Source organism: Lepus europaeus, chromosome 11, assembly GCF_033115175.1.
Source record: "Lepus europaeus isolate LE1 chromosome 11, mLepTim1.pri, whole genome shotgun sequence".
Lineage (NCBI taxonomy): Eukaryota > Metazoa > Chordata > Mammalia > Lagomorpha > Leporidae > Lepus > Lepus europaeus.
In genome coordinates, this window is record NC_084837.1 from 78,610,969 (window position 1) to 78,636,844 (window position 25,876).

The window sequence follows — 25,876 nt, forward strand, 5'->3', positions numbered from 1 at the left end:
GATCCCTTGGTACCTTATATTTACTTCCCTTTCAAGCTATCAATTTTTTTTTAACTTCAGTAGTATATAGGATTTTAGGAGAAAACAACATAATAATGTATCTAAAACATGTTATGTAATTCATTATCTTGAAATTAAGTTTGCCTCCAGATATGGAATCCAAAGCATATCTTGCATTTGAATTTTGTTGTTTGGTCTACGGTCAAATGTGGAATGCTGCTTTTCAATCTTAGTTTATTATTATTTTTCAATATGTATTGTCTGTAGCGAGAAGTCAGATTGATTCAATAGTAAGCTAGTTTTCTACTTAAGAAAAATCAGCCTACCACTAAAACACATAATATTCTTGCCTGTCTGTTGAGAGATCAAATAGATTAGAGAGTCACTGGTACCTTGTCTTATGTTTATTCCCACTGAAATCAGCTCTTTCACTCATCTCCTTTCTTCTATCTTGGTCACAGTCTGAACCTGAGGGTTTATTGAGTCAGTTAAAGAAGTTACATTTCTTTGTTGTTGTTTACAAAAATCTGGATGCAATTTCAAACTATTTCTCTCCTGTACTCTTCTGCCCAGGTGATATTGATGGTTGTCTTTGAAGCTTCCCTCAACACTCCTTTATGGAAGGTTAGCTACTTTTAAGATTTCATGGTTAGGCCGGCGCCGCGGCTCAATAAGCTAATTCTCCGCCTTGCGGCGCCGGCATACCAGGTTCTAGTCCCGGTTGGGGTGCCGGATTCTGTCCCGGTTGCCCCTCTTCCAGGCCAGCTCTCTGCTATGGCCCGGGAGGGCAGTGGAGGATGGCCCAAGTGCTTGGGCCCTGCACCCCATGGGAGACCAGGAGAAGCACCTGGCTCCTGCCATCAGATCAGCGCGGTGGGCCGGCCGCGGCGGCCATTGGAGGGTGAACCAACAGCAAAAGGAAGACCTTTCACTCTGTCTCTCTCTCCCACTGTCCACTCTGCCTGTTTAAAAAAAGATTTCATGGTTAAACACCATTCACCATCTGGACCATTTTTTTCCATAAGCATAGATGGTTAAAATTTTGTTAATAAGAATCTCAGTTGAAGTTCATAAATATTGATATGGCTAAAAACACTGATTTGACATATTAGTGAAGTAATGAAGTCAATTTAAACTTTATGAAATTGTAGTTAATTCTGTAGAAATCATGTGGTGAAATCTGTTTATACATTGTATTACTATGTAAATATTACATTTCTGTCATAGAAAATTGCATTAACAATAATTTCATTTGCAGTAACATTACTGAATACAAAAATTTTTAACTTCTTTTAAAATTTGAAAATGCTTAATGAGCCATGCAAAAAAGGGTTTTAGAAAACTTGTAAAATGAGTATTTTGGTGGAGTTAAACACGTGCTTTTTACTTACTTGGAGTAAACTATGAGTTGTTCTCTTTCCTTTCTGCCTCCAACTCAAAACTATAAGGGAGAACATTTTCAAAGTAATATAAAATGATGTGTGCCACATGAATTCTGTTTATACTGCAAATTACTATATGTGTTAGGTTACACAGAATCATATAGGTTGAAATTATGAAGGGGGCTGGCATTGTAGTGAAGCAGGTAAAGCTGCCACCTGAAATACTGGCATCCCATATGGGCACCAGTTTATGTCCCAGCTGCTTCACTTCCAATCCAGGTTCCTACTAATGGCCTGAGGAAAGCAGTGGAATAAGGCCCAAACGTTTGGACCCCTGCCACCATGTGGGAGACCTGGAAGAAGCTTCTGGCTATTGGCTTCGGCCTGACCCAGCCTTGGCTGTTTTGGCCATTAGGGGAGTGAATCAGCAGATGGAAGATCTCTGTCTCTCTAGATCTTTCCCCCGCCCCATAACTCTTGACTTTCAAATAAATAAATCCTTAAAAAGAAGAAAGAAATTACTTAACAGCTTTTCAAGGGAAGTATTTGCAATGTACATGGTATGTTAGTAGGTTCTGATTTTAATTCTGAGATAGTCTGTGGTAGCTTTGATGCGTAAGTCAGCTCTGCCTAAGTCATGTATTTGACCACAATCTTCTCGTTTCTTTGTTAGTCTTATACCTGTTCTCTTAGAGGCAGGAAAAGTCAGTCCTGCCTGAAATGTCTACCCAGTTTTACCAAATCCACCAGAAAAGTAGTCTGAAAGAGGTAATTAATATTCTGGTTATCAAAACTACCCACAGCAATCCATTCACTAAAGAGTTTTTGTTAAGTAGAAGTAAAAATAGAGACTTGTCTCACAGTGATTCTGGAGGAAATGGTAGACATTTTAGTGTTTTTAGGAAATGTACATTTGAGAAAATGGTTTTGAGGCATTAAGAGGGAAGAAACAATGTTTGGTTTGTACCAGTAGGCCTCAGCTATGTTAGAGTGCTGGTGTCTACACTTCTGATCTCCTGTCCACCTGTGAACAACACAGACATACACATGAACAGATGAAAACAGAATTGTGATGTATGTAGCATTTCCATTTTTAGAAACTTGTGTAAGTGGTGATCAAGATAAAGCACCAGAGAGCAAAACGAGCAATTAAAACCTCGGGTAATTTAGACATGGGAAAGAGGTATAGTTAATGAGTTTGTTTCTACCCTCCCTTATTTTTTATTTTTCACAACAAAAAATGGTTTCTACATTTCATATGCACCAGGCATACAGGCCAGACAGTATTGACTGTTCTTGCTTACCACAGTGTTCAAAGTTTATTCTAGCTTCCAACTTTTTTTCCTCATCAGAGGATACTGTTTAGATTCTAGAACTAGGTTGACTGAGTATGAATTCTAACTTTGTCTCTTACTCACCTGTGTGATTCCAGACATATTGATTAAATTCACTATACTTGAGTTTATTCATCTATGAAATGGGGATAGTGGTAACCACTGTATAAGGTTGTTATAAGCATTAAATGAAACAGTATATGTAAAGTATTTAGATCTGTGAATGCTACTTTAAACCTGTATACCTCACAATGTTTCCATTAGATCTGTATGTAACAACCACACATTTATATGAATGAATACGTCTGCAAATATGTTAGATTTTTTACTGACCCAGTCATGCCTAATGTACTTTCCTTTCTTGTAGATTTTTAGAGAACATAAAGAAAACCTATTTCCCTTTTCCTTCAATTATCTGTTTCCTTTTTAGGAAAGTAAAAGTCTATTCTTACCAAACTTTGTTATAAAAATTTTTGTCTTCTGCCTTGCACAGGGCTATTTCATAACATTAGTTCCTAGAAAATATGTATTGTGAGACAGCATTGCATGGATTTCAAGATTTTTTTTGCACCAAAAAGAAAATTACCTTTTAATTTTGTTTTCCACAAACTTTTTGAAGCCCATTGTATAATGCTTTGTACATAATGAGTGCTGTATACATATTTGCTGAGTATGATCAAATTGGAGAGAATAATTAGATTTGCTAGAGTAGTTAGGTTTGGAGATTGAGGGGAAAAATCAGTTGATTTAAGATGATGAAGCTTGAAGTGTAGATGGTGATGGTATTAATGGTAATAAGGCTTTCTTCCGTGCTTACCAGATTTATTGTTTTGAGTGATGATTCTGCTTAGAAAGGGATTGTATTTAAGATCACAGGCTTTAGAAACTTACACTCTGTCATCCTTGGCAAATTAGTTAACCTCTTTGTGCTTCAATTTTCTTATCCCTAAAATTATGACAATTTAATCTCACCCCTCACCTTACAGGGTATTGATGAAGTTGAAAGATAATAATAGCAGTGCATTATTTTATTTCATTTGTCGATACAATAAATGAAAGTTGTTATTACTATTGTTACCACTGTTATCTTCAAATGTCTAAAAATTTACCATGCAGTTCCATTGTTATGTTTCAATATATATAAAATCCATTGCTGAATGTATGATCCTTTGAATTTGTGAAAATTTAATGGAGCTGTATTATCTTGGCATTTTGATTCTTATTTCTTCTACTCAACTAACATAGGGCAAGCTCTAAAGTAGAAAACTGAAATACTACTGAGATTTGTACCTTGGGATAGGTGTTGTGATAAGGTCCACAGGGGGAGAGAAGTCTCCTTTTCATACTCTTCTATAATAAAGTATTTTTCATTTCTTAATTTAAAAAAGTGAATGAATTCACTGGTTGGGAACCACTAATAGGAACTATATAGACACTATCAGTGATAAGGAGTTGGCATTTTGTTCATGACCATTTCAGGTTTATATATAATCTATTGTGCTAGTTATTTTTGAAAAAGAAGCAGTAATCAGGGAGTTTGGTTGCTTTTTTTTTTAAGAAGTTGCTAAATTTCCACCATCCATAATACAGTTTACAGACTGAAGCAGTCATTTACGTTTTTGCTCTTTCATCTCTCTGAATTTCACAGTATTGTAGACTTTTCAAAGCTCAAAGGTATGTCATTACTATAACATAATATCTAGCTCCTTTATTTCATAATGAGAAAACTGAGACTTGTTTGAAATTTAGCTGGGTTCTGATTTGTGCTATATATTCCAAAATATACTTTAAATTTGGCTAGGTTAAATGACTATTTAGTAACAGCCTCTGATTTATAACTTAAATATTTTGAATCTTAATGATAGTACTTTTTAAGATTATTTCTTTTGTACTTCCCAACTCAGAGAAGACCTGTCTTAAATTTTCTGTCATATACTCAAAGAATGGAAGAAGAAAAAGATGATTAGAAAGAATATCTTGCAGATGATAAGAGGATGTGGATATAATTAAACTTTTTTTTTTTTTTTTTTTTTGACAGGCAGAGTGGACAGTGGGAGAGAGAGACAGAAAGGTCTTCCTTTTGCTGTTGGTTCACCCTCCAATGGCCGCCGCGGCCGGCGCTCTGTGGCCAGCGCATCGCGCTGATCCGAAGCCAGGAGCCAGGTGCTTCTCCTGGTCTCCCATGGGGTGCAGGGCCCAAGCACTTGGGCCATCCTCCACTGCCTTCCCGGGCCATAGCAGAGAGCTGGCCTGGAAGAGGAGCAACCGGGACAGAATCCGGTGCCCCAACCGGGACTAGAACCTGGTGTGCCAGCGCCGCAAGGCGGAGGATTAGCCTATTGAGCCACAGCGCCGGCCTATAATTAAACTTTTATTTAATAAATATAAATTTCGAAAGTATAACGTTTGGATTATAGCAGCTTTTCCCCCTATAACCTCCCTCCCACCTGCTGCCATCCCATCTCCCACTCCCTCTCCCATACCATTCTTTATCAAGACTCCTCCCCTCCCCTCCCCTCCCCTCCCCTCCCCTGCCCTCTCCTCTTCTCTTCTCTTCTCTTCTCTTCTCTTCTCTTCTCTTCTCTTCTCTTCTCTTCTCTTCTCTCGGGCAAAGTTAGACAGTGAGAGAGAGACAGAAAGATCTTCCTTCCGTTGGTTCACCCCCCAAATGGCTGCTACAGCCGGTGCGCTGCACTGATCCAAAGCCAGGAGCCAGTTGCTTCCTCCTGGTCTGCCATGGGGGTGCAGGGCCCAAGCACTTGGGCCATCCTCCACTGCCTTCCCAGGCCACTGCAGAGAGCGGGACTGGGAGAGGAGCAACTGGAACAGAATCTAGCGCCCCAACTGGGACTAGAACCCGGGGTGCCGGCGCCGCAGGCAGAGGATTAGCCAAGTGAGCCTCGGTGCCGGCCCTTCAAGATTCATTTTCAATTCTCTTTATATACAGAAGATCAACTTAGTATATACTAAGTAAAGATTTCAACAGTTTAGCTGTTCACTTCTAATAAAGGTCCCTGCTAATGTGCCTGGGAAAGCCGTGGAAGATGGCCCCACTGCTTAGTCCCTGCCTCCTATGTGGGAAAACTAGATGGAGTTTCAGGCTTCTGGATTCAGTCTGGCTCAACCCCAGCTATTGTGGTCATTTGGGGAGTGAAGCAGTGGATGGAAGCTTTCTTTCTCTGTCTTTTCCCTATGCCTCCTTCTTTGTACCTTTCAAATAAATGAAACAAATCTTGAAAAAAAATTTAACATTAAAATCAAGTTGTTTGGGTTCTGTTTCTGGCACTCCTACTTTCTGCAAGGAAGTTACTTCTTTTTACCTCCATCTTTTTTTCCTTCTTTATCTCTTTCCATTAATAAAAGTAGAGTACTAATAATTAAGGTCCAGACTTACACCTTTTAGTGGAGAAGGGGAAAGCCGTTTATGTAGTAGTGAGTTGACTTTAAAATACTTGATTTAGCTTCAGTGTATAGTTCAGCACAAAATGACTGCAGACTTTTTTTTTTTTATTAAGAGTAAATAGTGTGTGTGCTTGCTTCGGCAGCACATATACTAAAGTGCAAATAGTGTGTATGTTTTGAGGCCTTTTGTTTTAATACATGCCATGACTCCTACTTCCTATGGAAGTGAAGGGATGTGAGGCTTTAGTTTATTTTAAAAAGCACTGGCAGTGGTCATTTCACAGACCATTGTCAGAAATACTCAAAGACAGCAACCTGATAGACCAGGTTAGATAGAAAATGAAAATATGAGAGTGCAAGGATTGATGTGGGGCTCTAGTCTTTGAAGTTTATAAACAAAGCCATAGATAGGGAAATTTGAGAAGGGAAAGGAAAATAGATAAAAGTAAACATTTATCTTTCTGATTCTATAGAAACTAAAATTATTCTATAGGTTTGTCTGGATGAGATTAATGTCATTTCTCTTGGAATTTCTAGACTATTCCAGATGTGCCTGTGGAACTTTAATTTTGCTTAGTGCTCTCTCCATTCTTAGCAGTACTCAGTATCCTTTAATTCATTTGGATGGGCTTAGCTAAGAGCCTCTCCATAGTTTGTAGATAGCAAATTCAATATGGGATAATAGAACCATGATTCCTGTCTATACAAAATACACAGAGGTCATTTTGACCTCAATAAGGGTTATACTGACTGGAGTTTTGAGGAGGACCTTGGTGGGTAGTTCATTCACAATTGACCACAAAAGCTTTGGGGAGTATCTACAGCCAGAGGGAACCTGTTGTTTTCTTCCCTCAGTGCAGCACAATGACATGAGAGCCACCTTGTAAATAAGGATGTTTATATAATCATGCTTTAAGGAGTCTGTGCTTACTTGGATTCTCTATTTTTAAGGTGCTGAGATTTGTAAATTCATTCATTTTCTGTAATGTTAAAAGTGAATAAATGTGTATCTTAGAATTCAGTAAATACACTTAGAAATATGTTATATTTACCTAAAGAGTTAAATGCTTTCAAGACAGCAATGGAGAAGCTGTAATTAGGCAGTAAATAATTACTAAAAAATTTCATTGGTTATCTCAAGATTCCAGAAGAGAAATAAATTGCCGTGGGTAGTCAGGAAAGATTTAATACAAGAAGTGTTCAAGTAGATTATTATAGAACAGATAGGACATACTTGTATTAACAGAGTTGCAAGAAGGACAACTTTATGGGAATGTAGAATGATGGGAATGCCACAACAAAGACCCAAATCACAAAATTCAGTACACAGTAATTAAACTTCCTTTGTAGGTGAATAGTTCAAGATAAGGCAGGTGACTTTTCTGCAGAAGAAGTATGTTCTATCCTTTGAGGAGTAAAGAACCAATTAAAAACAGATTTTTTAAAAAAGAGTATTTTTTTTTTTTGAAAGGCAGAGTGACAGGGAGAGATAAGAAGAGAGATTTCTTCCATCCTCTGGTTTATCCCCAAGCAATGTCTGGGGCTAGTCCAGGTCTAAACTAGGAGCTTGGAATACCATCCAGGTCTGCCACATGGGTGGCAGAAACCCAAGGACTTGGACCGTTCTCTGCAGCTTTCCCAGGTGCATTAGGAGAGAACTGGGTTGGAAACAGAGCAGCTAGAACTTGAACCAGCAATTCAGTATGGGATGCTTGGGTCACAGGTGGTGGCTTTAACCCACTGTACCGCAACCTTGACCCCCAAAATAGATTTTTTAAAATACAGTGAGATGTTTTATGAAGTGTTAATATATTATGGTATGGAGTATGTTTCCAAAGTGAAATAGGATGATCTGGAAAGATGTTACTCTATCATGAATACATGAGCATTCATGATGAAAAAATACTTGGGTTAGGGTGAAAGGACCGTACTGCAGAGTAATAGAAATAGAAATTAAAGAAATAGAAGAGAAAAACTTTTAAACTGCCACAACTAAATAACTGGGGAAAATATAAAATAATAATCTTTCTCTCCCTTCTCCCACCCGAATGAGGACCCTAAATGAAACTCCATGTATTTTATTTAGGCTGTGACAAGTGGTTGTATTAAATAACTAGTAGATTGTTTTGAGTTTGGTAAATACTTTTTCTTATAAATGGGGAAATCCAATTGTGTGAATAAAAAAATTAACTAAATTAGCTTTTATTCATTGTCCCTCAGTGTCAACATTGATGAATAATAAAGTTCAGTGTTCCTTTCTTCTCTTTAGTATAGATATTTCCTCTTGATTGTTTATTATTTGCTAATGTGTTTATTTTTGAAGGGGAAAAGGTATAGAATTTATAGTTGCTAGGAGTTCAAATATAATTAGAAAGGACACACAATTTTGAAATAGTATTTTATGCCTCTTGATCTCAGGTACAAAACACGAGATGAAGCAGTTAAATAGCAAAGCAAGACAGAAGGGACAGAAAATTAAAGTAAGTGTTTTCTATATATTGCATCTATGTTCCCATTAATCTGTTTTGTTATGTAACTGCTCCTTCTGAATGTTCTCAATGTGTAGAAAACTGTGGGTAAGAAAAGGGTACATTTTAAAGTTAGAAGAAAACCCATGACAGTAAATTGTTGTTCATTATACTTAGTTGTGTTCAAAACAGCACTTACCTACAAATTATAACTTAAATGTTCTTGGTTAAGGAAAAGGAAAAATAGTTATGATGATGGGCACCTTTAGGTCTCTTGCCAGCAAATACTTAAAGTGATAAAAAGAAATTACATAATGATCAGTTTGTTTCCCTCTTTATTTTAACGCTTCCATATTTTCATATTGACCATTCTTCCTAGGGACAACAGCTGTTGAGACGCTTTACCATAGTTTATTTTGATAAAAGCCTTTTTGTTGCCATCTCACTGGTGTTTCCACTTAACTTTGTATGCCTGTGAACATCCTTGTCAAGACTGATCTGATCTCTGCAATTCCTTCTTACTGTGCACATCATGAAGTTAGCATGTCAAAATCAAAGCCTATTCTTGCAATTTCTTATGTTCCTTTTGTATTTGTTGAGGTCTTATTTTCTTGACAGCCTCTTCAGTATTTTTATTTATGTTTAGAGATTTCTTACATGAGAGTAAAGTGTAGATTTCTGCCTGAACATAGTTTTAGGCCCACTTATCTTATTTATATTAATAACAATATAACTAGCCTTTGTCACATTAGTATACAAACTTCATTTTTACATATTGCCTGCTTTGATCTTCATACCAGCTTGCCAAGAAGTAATTTTTTTTTTAAGATTTATTTATTTACTTTGAAAGGATTTACGGAGAGGCAGAGGCAAAGAGAGAAAAGTCTTCCTTCCGCTGGTTTATTCCCCAAATGACCATGACAGCTGGAGCTGGGCCAGTTTAAAGCCAGGAGCCAGGAGTTTCTTATGGGTCTACCATGAGGGTGCAGGGACCCAAAGTGGGCCATCTTCCACTGCTTTCCCAGACATATTAGCAGGAAGCTGGATAGGAAGTAGAGCAGCCAAGTCTTGTACTGGTGCCCAAATAGGCTGCTGGTATTGCAGGTGGCAGCTTAACTTGCTATGCTACAATGCCAGCCTCAAGAAGTAATTTTTAAAATCCTTCCCATTTTAAAGGGAATTGAGGCGCAAGAGAAGGCAAATAACTTACAGATAATTATACGTGTAGAACTAATAACCAGACTTTATAACTTTGTTACTTTCTACTATGTCCCTTTACCAAAATATGAAAGTGTCCCCAAAACAGTTGTTATTTGTTCTTGTCCAGGAATTTAAGGACAGCTGCTGCAGAAAATGCATGATGATCATTTCTAATAAAAATACTGTTCCCATTTTACACATGAAAACACATGAGCCATATAATGAGTCATATTGCTTTGCTTCCAAGTGTTATCACTGTGATTGGCCTTTGACAAGACAGTTAATTTCTGAGCCTCAGATTTCTCATCTTCAGAGAGAATTGTCTTATAAATGTGTAAGAATTAAATTGAAGTTATATAAAATATCTAGTACGTATCTGGAATCCATAATTGTCCCGCTTCTTATATCTGGTCTCGGAATACTTCCATGTCTATTCTGATTGAAAAGAGTGTAAGGAATTTTACAAATCTAGGTTGTTTCTTGGAGAAGCAGTTGTTGTGAATTCCTGGAGTGTGTCTTGAGCAAGGTGACAGACTGTTAATAATTTTAAATGCCCAACAAGTTCTGTAAGCCAGAAAAAGTAAACTGTTTATTAATTGAAACTGTAGAAAAATTCATTGCATTATAGATATTGGAATTTGGAGATTTTTGGGAAAAAGAAATGAGGCAACCCAGATTTCTCACTAAAGAATATGGATGCATATATTCTAGGAAAAGAGGAGACTTCAGTTCCTCAAAACTGTTTATAAAGATATTCTACCATAAGGTAAATAATAAGAGACCTAAGAGAGTTTATAGTTGTCAAAAGCTTATTATGATCAATACGTATTACTTCCTTTTTTTTTAATTTATTTTTAATTTTTATTTATTTATTTATTTTGACAGGCAGAGTGGACAGAGAGAGAGAGACAGAGAGAAAGGTCTTCCTTTTGCCGTTGGTTCACCCTCCAATGGCCGCTGAGGCTGGCGCGCTGCAGCCGGCGCACCGCGCTGATCCGATGGCAAGAGCCAGGTGCCTATCCTGGTCTCCCATGGGGTGCAGGGCCCAAGCACTTGGGCCATCCTCCACTGCACTCCCTGGCCACAGCAGAGAGCTGGCCTGGAAGAGGGGCAACCGGGACAGAATCCGGTGCCCCGACCGGACTAGAACCCGGTGTGCCGGCGCCGCAAGGTGGAGGATTAGCCTAGTGAGCCGCGGTGCTGGCCAACTTCCTTTTATGATATACTTTTGTAGTCATATGTTCTTAATATTTTTATTCTGAGAATAATGAGTGAAAGTGTTTCCCTTTAGTATACTGAATTGATGCTTAAATCTTCATGTTCTCTAATGAAATAATTATTTTAGTGGGATTTTATATCATAATCATTATGCTGCTTTTTGAATGGAGTAAAGTGTGTTCTTAGTGTACAGGAAAGTATTTCATGATTAAGCATTAAAATACCAGCTGTCTTGTACCAAATCACACATCACTTAAGGGCAGTGATGCATTCTGAGAACTGTGTTATTAGGCAATGTCGTTGTTGTGCAAACATGAAAGAGCATACTTCAACAAACCTGGGTGGGGTAGCCTGTACATGCTAGTCTGTGAGGTACAGCTTATTACTCCAAGGTTGTAAACCTGTATGGCATGTTACTGCAGTGAATGTTTCAGGTAGCTGTCACACAATGGCACTTGTATATCTAAACATTTAAAAATAGAAAAGGTACAACCAAAGCATAGGATTATGAAAGCTAAAATATAATGTGCTTTTTTTTTTTTTTTTTTTTTGCCATGAATGGAGCTTGCAGGGCTGGAAGTTGCTCTAGTTGAATCAGTGAGTGGGTGTTGAGTGAATCTAAAGGCCTAGGACTTTGCTGTATACTACTGTAGACTATAGATGCTGTGCACTTAAGTGACACTGAATACTGTTTTAAAAGATTATTTGAAAGTCAAAATATGTGTGTGTGAGAGAGAGAATGAATGAGTGAGTGAGTGAGTATGAATCTTCCATCCCCTGATTCACACTGCAAATGGCTGTAACAGTTAGGACTTGGTCAGACTGAAGCCATGCCAGGAACCATCCTGGTCTCCGTGTGAGCGCTTGGGTCCTTTGCCTTCTGAAGTTTAGTAACAGGAAACTGGATTTGAAAATGGAGTAGCTGGGGCTCTGAAGCAGAATGCCAGTGTCTCAAGGGGCAGCTCAACTCCTTTGTACCACAGTGCCAGCCACAGGCTATGCTCAATTTATTTAAATAATGTTTCTTTCTTCAGTAATTAGTCTTATCTTACTGTAACTTTTTAACTTTATAAATGAGAAATTTTTAAATTTTTGAACTCATGTAATGCTAATTTTAAACACATTATATAGCTATACAAAAATACTTCTTTATATTCTTATTATGTGTGCTTTTTTTTCTATCTTAAAAACTTTTTAGTTTTTGAACTTTTTCTGTAAGAAACTGAGACACAAGCACATGTATCAGCCTAGGCCTGTATAGGGTCAGGATCACCTCTGAATCTGATCCCATTGGAAGGTCTTTAGTGGCAGTAATAGGCATGGAGCTGTTATATGATAATGCCTTCTTTTGGGTGCTTCCTGAAGGACCTGCCTAAGGCTCTTTTTCAGAAGGCATCCCTTTTTTAAGAAATATTTTCTTAGTGCTTTACTTGATTTGTTTTTTAAATAAAGATTTGCTTGTAAGCAGAGAATACATCATGCATATTCCTCCCTATTAATAAAAACCTCTCAGTATTGTAGTCCCTGTTTTAAAACCTTTTAAGAGCCGGCGCCGTGGCACAATAGGCTAATCCTCCGCCTTGCGGTGCCAGCACACTGGGTTCTAGTCCCGGTTGGGGCACCAATCCTGTCCCGGTTGCCCCTCTTCCAGTCCAGCTCTCTGCTGTGGCCAGGGAGTGCAGTGGAGGATGGCCCAAGTGCTTGGGCCCTGCACCCCATGGGAGACCAGGAGAAGCACCTGGCTCCTGCCATCAGATCAGCGCGGTGCTCCGGCTGCAGCGCGCCGGCCGTGGGGGCCATTGGAGGGTGAACCAACGGCAAAGGAAGACCTTTCTCTCTGTCTCTCTCTCTCTCACTAATCCACTCTGCCTGTCAAAAATAATAATAATAAAAAAAAACCTTTTAAGGACCTTGTTAAAAGTCTTCAAAAGCTTCTAATTAGACCCTTCACTGAGTTTTTTGGAGATCCTCTTTTTCTTCTGTTTCCTTTTCTCTTGCCTCTTCTTTAGTTGTGTATTCACTAGATAGGAATTTTTCATCTCCGTTCTATGTAATCTTAGGGGATTACTGTCATAGGAGTTCTGTGGTCTCTTGTTGACTGATCTGTCGTCATGCAGCATGTGACTGTCTTAGCTACGCTGGATACTATTACGTCTCAGTTGATTTTATTCTGGATACTATTATGTCTTAGTGATTGTACTTTTCTGAGTTCTTGCCATGTAAGTATTATTCTTGATTTCCTCTTAACCCTAAGTTACTCCCCTAGGTCATTTTTCTTTGGTATCTGTCTTCCTAGTGTGGAGTTTTGCAATCTGTTCTTGTCCTTCTGTATTCTTGTTTATGGGTTGTTCATATGAAAATCATTTTCCTTTCACTCCTTACATTCATAAAACATTTATCATGATTGCACTGCTTTCCAGTAAATGAAATCAGTTGGGCAAAAACAAAAATGATTAGTCCATGTTCTGTGAGCAAAAGTATTAATTCTCATGGGAAAAATAGAATGTTGTACTGTAGGATGATAACAGTTATGATAAGGATGGCCTAGGGAGAGTAGAAGCACAGAAATAGAAGAAATACTTGCTTATAAACCTCCAGGGCATACTATATACCAGGTGAAAAATGATCATTTCTTTCGCAATACAAGGAAAGAGGATTTAAGCTTCAAAGTTAACCAATTAGACAAATACACCTATTCAGTTGGGTTATTTATTCTGGGTTTCAGGTTACTAATAAGTAAAATAAAATTTTTGATTAAGATCACAGTTTCTTGGCTTGTGGTTAATAGGATATTAATTAACAGTGCAGAGGTAGTTCTGTGCTCCAAAATATTTAGGTATTTTTAAAATTAGATTCTTTGTTGTTGAATTTCTTCATTTTAATAAGCTGTTGTAATTTATAAATTTTTTTAAAGACTTATTTATTTGAAAGTCAAAGTTACACAGAGAAGAGAGGCAGAGAGAAAGAGAGAGAGGTCTTTCATCCGATGGTTCATTTCCCAGTTGGCCAGTACCATTCTCTCATTCTCATATTCTCTCTCTCTCTCTCTCTCTCTCTCTCTCTCTCTCTCTTTTGACAAGCAGAGTTAGACAGAGAGAGACAGAGAGAAAGATCTTCCTTCCATTGGTTCACCCCCCAAATGGCCGCTAGAACTGGCGCGCTGTGCCGATCCAAAGCCAGGAGCCAGGTGCTTCCTCCTGGTCTCCCATGCGGGTGCAGGGCCCAAGCACTTGGGCCACCCTCCACTGCCCTCCTGGGCTACAGCAGAGAGCTGGACTGGAAGAGGAGCAACTGGGACAGAACCGGCACCCCAACCGGGACTAGAACCCAGAGTTCCAGTGCTGCAGGCTGTTTATTAGCCAAGTGAGCCGTGGCACTGGCCCAGTACCATACTCTCTTGATTATTGCGTTTTTAAAAATGTTGATATCGGGGCCAATATTGTGGCATAGCAGCTAAAGCCACTGACTGTGACGCCAGCATCCCATATGGGCCCTGTTTGAGTCCCAGATGTTCTACTTCCAATCCAGCTCCCTACTAAAGTACCTGGCAAAGCAGAGGATGTATCAAGTGCTTGGGCCCCTGCACCCTTGTGGGAGATCCAGAAGAAACTACTGGTTCCTGGCTTCTCACTCACGCAGCTCTGGCTGTTTTGGGCATTTGGGGAGTGAACCAGCAGATGGAAAATCTCTCCCCCTCGCTCTGTAACTCTGCCTTTCAAACAAACAAACAAGCAAGCAAACAAACCTTTTTAAAATGTTGCTATGAAGTGCTATAAGACTTCTGCCCTTGTTGGACTGCTTCATAATTGTTCAAAGTTGTTTGCATATAAATTAATATGTTTGAAACTAGCATATTGGTTTCTAAAAAGCTGTCCAGGATTTTGATGTTTTGTTGAATTTATAGATCTCTTTGAGAGGTTTTAATCCACAAGTATAGCATATCTCTCCATTTAAACCTAATTTCTTTTTTTCCCAAAGATTTATTTATATTATTTGAAAGTCAGAGTTACACAGAGAGAGGAGAGGCAGAGAGAGACAGAGTGGTCTTCCATCCACTGGTTCACTCCCCAATTAGCCACAATGGCTGGAGCTGCGCTGATCCGAAGCCAGGAGCCAGGAGCCTCTTCTGGGTCTCCCACGTGGGTGCAGGGACCCAAGGACTTGAGCCATCTTCCACTACTTTCCCAGGCCATAGCAGAGAGCTGGATGGGAAATGGAGTAGCTGGTCTCGAACCTGCACCCTTATGGGATGCTGGCATTACAGGCAGTGGCTTTACTTGGTATGCCTCAGCGCTGGCACCTCTAATTTCTCTTAAAGTTTTTTACATAAACATTTTAGTTATTTTGAGAGGTAGAGTTACAGACAGAGAGAGGGAGAGACAGAGAGAGAGGTCTCCCATCCACTGGTTCACTCCAATAATGACCGCAATGGCTGGAGCTGGGTGGATCCGAAGCCAGGAACCTGGAGTTCTGGTTCTCCTATGTGGGTGCAGGGGCACAAGCACTTGGGCCCTATTCTGCTGCTTTCTCAGGCCATAGCAGAGAGCTGAGTCAGAAGAAGAGTTGCCAGGACTCAAACTGGCACCCATATGGGATGCCAGCACTTCAGTGCCAGTCCCAATCCCAGTAAAGTTTTATAGTTTTTAGTAAGTCTTAAATCTCTTCTTTTCAGTTTATCAACTAAATATTTCATAAGTTTGATTCTGTTATTACATGTTTTGAAACTTCTAGTTCATATCTAACCACATTTTATTTTTGTAGACTAATCTTGTATCCTGCAACCTTAGTAAACTCATTTGTTAATTATGTTAGCATATTTTGCATTCTGGAGAATTTCCTGATTCTACAGTATGTTATCCGCCAATAATGTCAGGTTAACTTTCCTCTCCAGTCTCCACTTTTCTTCTGGCCGTATTGAAATGGTTATAATTTCTAGTACAATACTGAATAGATGTAATACGAGTGGAGAGCCTTTTTGCCATTGGGGGAAGCAGGTAAGCATGTTAGATATAAGTTTCATTGGATTGAGAAAGTCCCCTTGTATTCTTGTTGAGAATATCCAACAAAAATGGATGCTGAATTTTACACTTTTTCCCCTACATCTCTGAAAATGGATATATCATTTTATGTTGCTGTGGGAATTATATTTTTTTAAATGTTAAAACAACCTTGCATTCCTGGAATAAGTAGAACCGAGTTGCTACACCTTATCCTTACTGTATATTCTTGCTAAAGTATTATGAATTTGCTTATGAGTAATATGGACCTCTGGTGTTTTTTTTTTCCTCTTGGACTACATTTATCAGATTTTGGTGTTATGATAATGCTGGCCTCAGAGAATGAATTGAGTAATCTTATTTCTTCTTCAAACTTCTGGAAGAATTTGTAGAATTGTTATTATTTCTTCCTTAAGTAGTTCTTCTACTGCTATCCCAGGCCATAGCAGAGAGCTGGATCGGAAGAGGAGCAGCCGAGACTAGAACCAGCACCCATATGGGATGCCAGCGCTTCATGCCAGGGCTTTAACCCACTGCACCACAGCACCAGCCCCACTATAGTTTTCTTTAGAGGATGATTCTTAATTGAAATTTTGATTTTGTTCATAAAGGCCTATTTAAGTTAGCAGTTTCTTATTAGAGAGCTTTATTAGACTGTTCTTAAAATGTCATTTGTTTCATCTAGTTTTATGTTTTTGAGATGAATTTGTTCATGATATTGCCTTTTTTTTTTTAATGTGTATATTAGCTATCTCTTGCTTATCAAAATACCATTAGGGGCTGATGTTTGGTACTGGGTTAAGGTGCCTGCATCCTGTTTTGGAGTGCCTCGATTTGAGTGCCCCTGTCTGTTCCTGATTCCAGCTTCCTGCTAATGTGTACCCCAGGAAGCTACAGATGATGGCCCAAGTATTTGGATCCTTTGAGGCACAGATTGAGTTCCAGACTTCTGGCTTTGACACGACCCAACCCCCGCTGTTAGGGTATTTGAGAGTTGAATTAGTTGATGAAAGGTCTCTGTCTCCCTGCCTTTCAAATAATTAATAAATAAATAACTCATTTATTATATTACCCTTGGGTGAAGAATCTAGCATAGCTTACTTAGCTTGATACTGTTTTAGGGTCTCTAGTTCTAAGTAACATCTTGACCAGGGCTGGGGTCTTGTTTGAAGAACTGAATAGATAAAGAACTACTTCCAAACTCTCGCGATTGTTGGCCGGATTCAGTTTACTTTTAGTTGTTGAACTGAGGGCCCTACATAGTTACACCAGACGAAAGTACTGCTTATTCAAGAGATCTTTGGAATTTTGATATTCTGTTTGCTAATTGCACAATTGCTTTTATTAATACCAACCATCTGAAAACACTTGGCTTCTTACATTTTGGAATCAGTGTCTAAAGAACTCCTTTTAAATGTAGTAAGAATAGGTATCTACCACTAACTAGCCTTGTGATCTTAAGCATGCTCCTTGGCTTCTCCAAATCTTCTTACCTTCATCTCTGAAATGAGACCTCTTTTTTAAATAAATAATTTGGAACCAAAGTTTTTAGATTCTGAAAAGGTAGTGGTATTGAAATTTCATGATATATTTTGAAACATATTACATAGTCTGATTCAGCAGTTTACCTTGACCTTAAGGTGTTTCTAAGATTCTTTTAGAGTGTTTGCATAGTTAAGACTATTTTCATAATACCACTAAGATATTATTTGCTATTTCAGTCTTACTCTCTTCTGGCTGCATTGTGGAGTTTCCAGAGGCTACATGAAAAAAGACAGTGTCTTTGCCCTCACAGTTAAAGAAATATGTGCTCTTGTTTCTTACGTTTTTAAAATTGTTTAAGTTTACTTTCTACCATGGTGAATGCAATGAATGTGTTTCACATAAAGCTTTTTGGGATTCTTGTTCTTTGGAAGAGTCTAAGGGAGTCCTGAGCACAAAAGGATCCTGAGACCTTGAAAAATCTAGCCTAATGGTGATGACTCTGTGTTTATCTGTTTATCCTGTTGACAGATTTCTTGTACTAGGGATCAAAAAATTTCATGGGCTGACATAGAGTAATCTTCTGTCATACTGCCTGAGTTTAAATGATTTCCCTGGGGTCCAGCGTAGTGGTGTACTGTGTTAAGCCACCACCTGCAACACCAGCAGCCTCCATGGGCACCAGTTTGTGTCCTGGCTGCACCACTTTCCATCCAGCTCTCTGCTAATGGCCTGGGAAAAGCAGCAGAAGATGGCCCAAGTATTTGGGCCACATGCCACTCACATGGAAGACCCATGAGAAGCTGCTGGCTCTGGTCGTTGTAGCCACTCAAGGAGTCCACTAGTGGACGCAGTATCTCTCTATCATGTCTGTCCCTCTATCTCTGTAACTCTGACTTTCAAAGTAAATAATGAATCTTTTTTTTTTTTTTTTTTTTTTTTGACAGGCAGAGTGGACAGTGAGAGAGAGAGACAGAGAGAAAGGTCTTCCTTTTTGCCGTTGGTTCACCCTCCAATGGCCGCTGCGGTAGGCGCGCTGCGGCCAGCGCACCACGCTGATCCGATGGCAGGAGCCAGGTGCTTCTCCTGGTCTCCCATAGGGTGCAGGGCCCAAGGACTTGGACCATCCTCCACTGCACTCCCTGGCCACAGCAGAGAGCTGGACTGGAAGAGGGGCAACCGGGACAAGATTGGTGCCCCGACCGGGACTAGAACCCGGTGTGCTGGCGCCGCAAGGCGGAGGATTAGCCTATTGAGCCGCAGCACCAGCCAATAATGAATCTTTTAAAAAATAAATTATTTCCCTGTTACTCTCTGATTTGGGGGAAGACACTTAAATTCTCTAGGACACAGTTTCCTCATATGTGAAATGAGACATTAAATATATAGGTTAAATATATAATACATATTATATAAAATTATGTAATAATATAAAATAAATATATAGGTTAATTTGCCTGGTATAATAAATACTGCATGAAAGCCCTTTGCACAGTGCTGACACATAGCAGGCACTCAGTAAAAGATAATTGCTGATAATAATGATGCCACCAGTAGTGTGCTTATTGATGCTTTTGTTTTCCAGTTATGAAGATGTTTCATTTTGCTATCAGGCGTCTTTAGCAAATATGAATGCTATTTTTTCTGCCTGGTTGGCTGTACTCATTATACTTTGATGTTCCCATTTGAAGGTGTGCTGAAATATTGAAATCTTCTGACTTTTCATACTTAACCCAAGAAGTTTGACTTGTAAATTGGCAGACTGGGTTGACTTCTTGTGAAATTTCACTGACCGTGCATGCTATCCTGTCCCTTAGATTAATAGGGAATCTAGTAATAATCATGAAGCCCTAAAAGTAGTCAGGTGGCACTGCTCAGGCCCAGATCTCATGGAAAGGTTACTCAGTTATTAAAATTTTTACAGACATTGTTTCTCCTTCAAACTGAGCTGATAAAAGGCAAAAGACTCTTTGATTCATTTTTGTATACTAGCACCATATTTGATACACAGTACACATGTGTACATGTTGTTGAGTCCGTATTTCCCAATCAGTGCACAAGGCACAGTCGCGGATGCAAAAGCAGAGGTTTATCTGTTACCAGCCGGCTACAGCCCTTTAGCAGTGCACAGGCAAAAGTGCACGAGAGAGGTTTTTATAGCCTCACACTTAAAAGGGTGCAAGTCATCTCCTACGTAGGATGTGCATTGTCACACTTCCATATGCATGTTATCTCTTTAATGTGAAGACAAATAAAAACAAAAAAAAGTTTGATAGACAAGGAAATTGGAAAAAAAGATTTAAAGAAGAAAAGTCACTGTCAACAAGTGTTAATAAAGAGACCTGGTGGCATCTTTGATACAGTTTAATTTTATTCATGGAAGACTTAAGAACCCAAGGCAGACAGGTAAGAAGTAAAGAGAATGCATTTCAGGTATTGGTGCTGATGATGGTCACATAGATCATTCATTTTATACCACTATGAACCTAGTATTAAAATACCACACCTCCTGACTCCCTTAGAGGGTGTATACAAAAATGGTAATACTATGAGCTATTGCTGATTACCAAAGTAATGCTAGTCTGCTAGTTTTTTGCAAGTATCTGGAAAGTTTGTATTGGGTGCAAATTTAATTATGATAAAGTGGTATTGATGTGAACTAGATGTCTGAATTAGATTGTAATTTTACTTTTTAGGAAATAACATTTTAATTCTAATTACATAGTATCTGAATGTATTTTTTAAAGAATTATTTATTTATCTGAAAGGCAGAGTTACAGTCTGTCTTCATCTGTACAGTAGGTAAAATAAATGTGACCTCTACATGTTTTTAGAGCTTTAAATTTCTATCATCACTAACATCAGTTTTATATATATATATATATATGTGTGTGTGTGTGTGTGTGTGTGTGTTTTATATATTTAAAGGTTTATTTTTTATTTGAAAGGCAGAACTAGAGGGAGGGAGGGAGGGAGGGAGGGAGGGAGGGAGGGAGAGAGAGAGAGAGAGAGAGAGAGAGATCTTCCACCCAATGGTTTGCTTTCCAAGTAGCCCCAATAGATGGAGCTGTGCCATGCTGAAGCCAGGAGCCCTGAGTTTCTTTCAGGTCTCACACGTGGGTGCAGGGGCCCAAGGACTTGGGCCATCTTCCGCTGCTTTCTCAGGTGCATTAGCAGAGAGTTGGATTGGAAATGGAGCAGCTGGGACTCGAACTGGCACCCATATGGCATTACTGGCTGTAGTAGTATATTTTTTGTGTATCCTATTTTAGTTTCCTATTTAGTATTTGTGTTTCCTATTTTAGTATACTTTCTGTGAAACCTGGAGGCATTTTGATTATTCTTCATATAGAATAAATAGGTAAATGCTCAGAAGGTGTTCTGCTTATAGATTTTAAAACACAGCATAGCTGTAGACCAGGGAAAGACAACATGAACTCTAATTGCTTCTAACAGATGTCATTATTAATTACTTGCATAAACCTATAAACATAGATGGGCTGAATTTAGGACTAAACGTGAAATTTTTAGGTGATCATTGGGGATTTTGTGTTCAGATGTCCTTTATGCCCTCCTGCAAAGCAGTATGTCATGTATCCATGATGTTTTCTGAGTGACATTTCCATCTGTAAAAGTTTTTGATTCTCCTTTTCCTCTTTTGCATGCCAATTCAAGTCTTGGTTTTCAGTCTTGGGTTAGAATAATTCTATAGAACTAATTCTTAGTAATCTTTAATAAAAAGTTACCTGAAGAGGTTATTCTGCTCAACAAACATTTAAGCATTAAATATGTGCAACATTTTGTGCTGATCTCTTGATATCAAAAAAGAGGAAAAAACAATTTTTGCCCTTAGTAACTTATAGACCAGGATGACAAAAATCCATCTTCTTGTTAAGGATTACAGAACTTAAAATATTGAATGTTAGATAGTTTTTCATGTAGACCTGATTTATTAACCATGGCATTTAAAATTTTTCATTCATTAATTATATTAAAAAATGTCCATCTACTGCATGCCCATTAGTGTGCTCTTCACTTGTGTTAGAGCAGTGAGTGACACAGACACAGTCCTTGCTGTCAGATAACCTACCATTGTGATCAAGTCAGCTTGCGTCTTTTTCATAGGTCTGTTTACCTGAGAGGCAGAGTCCATTCCAGGATTTGTTTCAAAGGATATAAACTTCATTTATCTAGATATTTAATTTGGTACTTTATCACGGAAGTAAGTAGTTATGATAAGGACACTTTTCTCTCTTTTGAACTTCATATATTCCTACTTTTAACAATGTCCTTTTAATTATTTGCTTGAGGTATAACCTCCAGAGCTTTTAATGGCCACTGACTGCTGACTACTGGCTTTGGCCATTTACAGGCTATAGAATTCAGTATTTGGTATGAAATCCTGTGGTTTTTGGAGACCATAAGCCTGAGATAACTGGGGTAATCCAGTTAGATTGAACTACTACTTTATCTGCTTTCTTTTCTAATAGTTACTCTGTGTTCTGTGAACAAACTGATTGAGGCTTTATAGTATTTAAGACTCCAAAACAGTTTAAAGATGTTGCAGCCAAAATTTCCCTTCCCTGCCGGATTCTAGTCCCGGTTGCTCCTCTTCCAGGCCAGCTCTCTGCTGTGGCCCAGGAGGGCAGTGGAGGATGGTCCAAGTGCTTGGGCCCTGCACCCGCATGGGAGACCAGGAAGAAGCACCTGGCTCCTGGCTTCAGATTGGCGCAGCGCCGGCCATGGCGGCCATTTGGGGGTGAACCAACAAAAGGAAGACCTTTCTCTCTGTCTCTCTCACTGTCTATTATTCTACCTGTCAAATAAAAAAAAATCTCCCTTCCCTTTGTCATTTATTAAGCATGTGTTATGTATGTGTCAGGCATTGTTCTGAAGATGTAATTTTAAAAAACAACAACAACAACAAAAGGTCACTGCTGGGGCCGGCGCCACGGCTCACTAGGTTAATCCTCTACCTGAGGCACCTGCATTCCATATGGGCGCCGGGTTCTAGTCCCGGTTGCTCTTCTTCCAGTCCAGCTCTCCGCTGTGGCCCGGGAAGGCATTGGAGGATGGCCCAAGTGCTTGGGCCCCTGCACCTGCATGGGAGACCAGGAGGAAGCACCTGACTCCTGGCTTCAGATCGGCGTAGCTCCGGCCATAATGGACATTTGAGGGGCGAACCAATGGAAGGAAGACCTTTCTCTCTCTCTCACTGTCTAACTCTGTCCAAAAAAAAAAAAAAAAAGGAACAGGTCACTGCTTTCCCAAAATATGTAAGACATGACAGTCTCCAACTAGGATGATAATAATGGCTAGCATGTATTGCATGCTTCCTGTGTGCCAGAAACTAAGTGCTTCATTTATTAACTCATTTAACATTTTGGAGCAACCTGTGAGCATGAAGGTAGTATTATTATCATTCCTATTTCACAGATAAGGAAGCTGAAGCAAGAAAGATTAAGTTGCTCTGAGTGACACAGCTAGTATGTGGAAAGATGGAATCCATGCCTGCCAGTCTGGCTACAAAAATTCCACATTTGTACAATTTCAGTTATACCAGATAATTATAATTTAAGTGCATAATTAATTAAATAGGCAGTTTCAACAAGTGTGTGCAGTGCTATGAGGGAAATGCTCATTGCTATAGGAACACAAATGGAGTTTACCTGATTTGATCTTGTTAAAATCAGGGAAAGTGTTTCTGAGAAAGTAAACATTGAAAGAGCCTTTCCCTCCCCTTCCATTTGGCCAGTAAAAGAATTAGAATATTTGAAAATGGAATTACACAATGATTTTCAAGTGAAGAAATAACAAGATAGAAAAGTCTTAAATCTGTTCTGAACTTGGAGATGTCCTGTCATGATTACACTTGATTTATGGGTTAACTAAAATAAATTTTTTAAATTGTTTTAAACATTAGCTGTGAGATTTTTGGATAGAATAAAAGATTTGATTGGTTTAAGCACTGTTTAGGTTAGCTTAAAAATGGAGACAGCTTGAATGGATTCTTTGAGTCTGTTGTCATACCCACATCTGGGATTAGCAGTTCTAAGTTCCTACAATACAAATGAACATACAAAAAAATGTAAACTTAATTTTATAGAACACATTTCATATTATCAAAACTTTTATGAAGTGTTATTCAAAGCTAGTATAGTAGATGATTATGCTAGTGTTGCTCTATCCTTATAATGAGCATTTTTTATACATTATTTAAAAATCTCAGTGATTATTTTCATGTTAAAACCATTTTACAGAATTCAAATCTTAATTAAGAATTGCAGGGGATTAAATTTGATCTCTTCTATTAGCGGGATCTTACTTATTTGAAATGTATACCATGATTGTTTCATATTTAATGATCTCATTTCATGTCCTTCATTTTACAGAATTGAAATAGAAGTTATTTACAAGTCCCATTGACTGATCTTCTTGGGCTCTTTCTTAGTGGCTGCTTGTTTGCTTTTATTCCTTCCTTGTCACTATAGCCATTCCCTTAGTATAGTCACATTCCCCTTGTGTTTTCGAGTGGTTTGGAGGTTTCTGCATTATTTTACTTTGTTCCCTACTATTCTGCCAGACTTATACTTTCACTGGGTTATGACCTTTTTTTCCTTTGCCTTTTCTACTTCCAGGCAGCTATGTGCAGTGTCTGACTATGTGCTACTTAAGGAGCCTACTGTGTAAATTGCCCACTTCTTTTATTGAGGCTGCATTTGATAGATACTATTTGCTTAAAAATACATGGATGGATACATACATAAAAGTATTCTGTTTCTTGAATTGCCTTGGCTATTTTCTTACGTGTAGGATTTTTCTATACTTACCTGGAAGCTTTTGAAGTTGTAATGTTCTTGGAGGATAAGGGTGTGTGGTATGTCAGCCTGTCACTTCTATACTGGAGTTTTTGCTTTGTGTATGAAAAAGATCTTCATTTTCAGATCATTTAGGTTCTTGCTACCAGAAGCGCAGCTCAAAGACCAGCAACATCAGCATTAACTCTAGGTCAAAAATGCACATTCTCAGGCATTTCCTCAGACCTTGATCCATCTTAATCTGCATTCTAATAAGATCTCCCAGTGATTCATAGTGCTTTAGATATCATTCAGCCAAACGATGCATGAACATATTAATAACTACTGGTGTACTTTTCTAGAACTGATCTCAAACATATGGCCTGTGGTAATGCTATTTAAATGTTTGTACATTATTTTGCAGCTTTTATTTTGGTTTACCAAAAGTTATATTCTAGATAAGGATCACTACTGCTGCGTGGAAGCAATGACAAGAATAATCTTAAACTGTAGGCAGTCCCACTCTTCGAAGTGAGGTTTTGATACTTATTAGACCTAAAATCATTCCCTCCCCCAGCACCAGTTTGTAGGTGAAGAATTATCCTTTTCTTAGCTATTAGGCTGTGGCCTTTTTTTTTTTTAAAGATTTATTTTATTTATTTGAAAGAGTTACAGAGAGAGGTAGAGACAGAAAGAGAGGTCTTGCATCTGCTGGTTCACTCCCCAGATGGTCACAAAGGCTGGAACTGTGACGATCCGGAGCCAGGAGCTTCTTCTGGGTCTCCCACGTGGGTGCAAGGGCCCAAGGACTTGGACCATCTTCTACTGCTCTCCCAGGCCACAGCAGAGAGCTGGATGGGAAGAGGAGCAGCCGGGACTAGAACCGGTGCCCATATGGGATGCCGGTGCTTCAGGCCAGGGCTTTAACCCACTGCGCCACAGCACCACAGCGCTGGCCCTGGCAGTGGCTTTTAAAAAAAAATGAATTCACTAAGATGAATTTCTGAGCTATAGAAGGAATTATTTAAATTTCTATTTAATTTTTTATCTTAAATGCAGGAAGTTATGTCTTACTGATAATTGATAACGTGGATATATATGATCTCTGATATTGACAGTCTATATGTAGTTATTACTTGTGATGAAGAAATTTGTGGACTCCTACTCTGGTGGCATGTGACAATCTCGGATTTTGTGAATTGAATTGTCTGAGGATATTTTATGACTGGGAAATGTTGTAGCAAATTTTACACTATATGTGGGTGCATATGGATAAAGGACAGCATTTTCTTTGTTCTTTAGATGATAGTAAAATAATTATGTTCTCTGAGGAGCAGTCTGAAGACAGAAAAAGTAAGATTATCATGCTAAACAGTACAACGTGCAATCTGTAAAGTTAGCAAATTATTGGATAATGCTATAAATATATACATAAAACTTAGATATATTTGCGTACTCATACTGAGTTTTAAAACACAACTTCAGTGTGTTTTACTTTTATAGTTGTGAAGGGAAATGTTCTTCCTACTCTACTTTAAGAACAGAGAGGCAGGTGTGTAGCCTAACAGTTAAGACACTTACATCCCATATTGAGTA

At 38.6% G+C, this 25,876-nt stretch overlaps 1 protein-coding gene across 6 annotated transcripts in view; it reads left to right on the forward strand.

Moving 5' to 3' along the window:
• The window catches only part of TCF12 (transcription factor 12), a 414,455-nt gene that overhangs the window by 151,628 nt on the left and 236,951 nt on the right, over positions 1–25,876 (forward strand). The window contains exon 2 of one of the 6 annotated variants that reach the window (XM_062205992.1): positions 8,537–8,598. The exons of the other annotated variants lie outside the window; for them this stretch is intronic. Within the exon in view, the coding sequence (XP_062061976.1) occupies positions 8,551–8,598 (48 nt within the window). The 5' untranslated portion in view covers positions 8,537–8,550. The remainder of the gene's footprint in view (positions 1–8,536; positions 8,599–25,876) is intronic. 6 annotated transcript variants of the gene reach the window in all.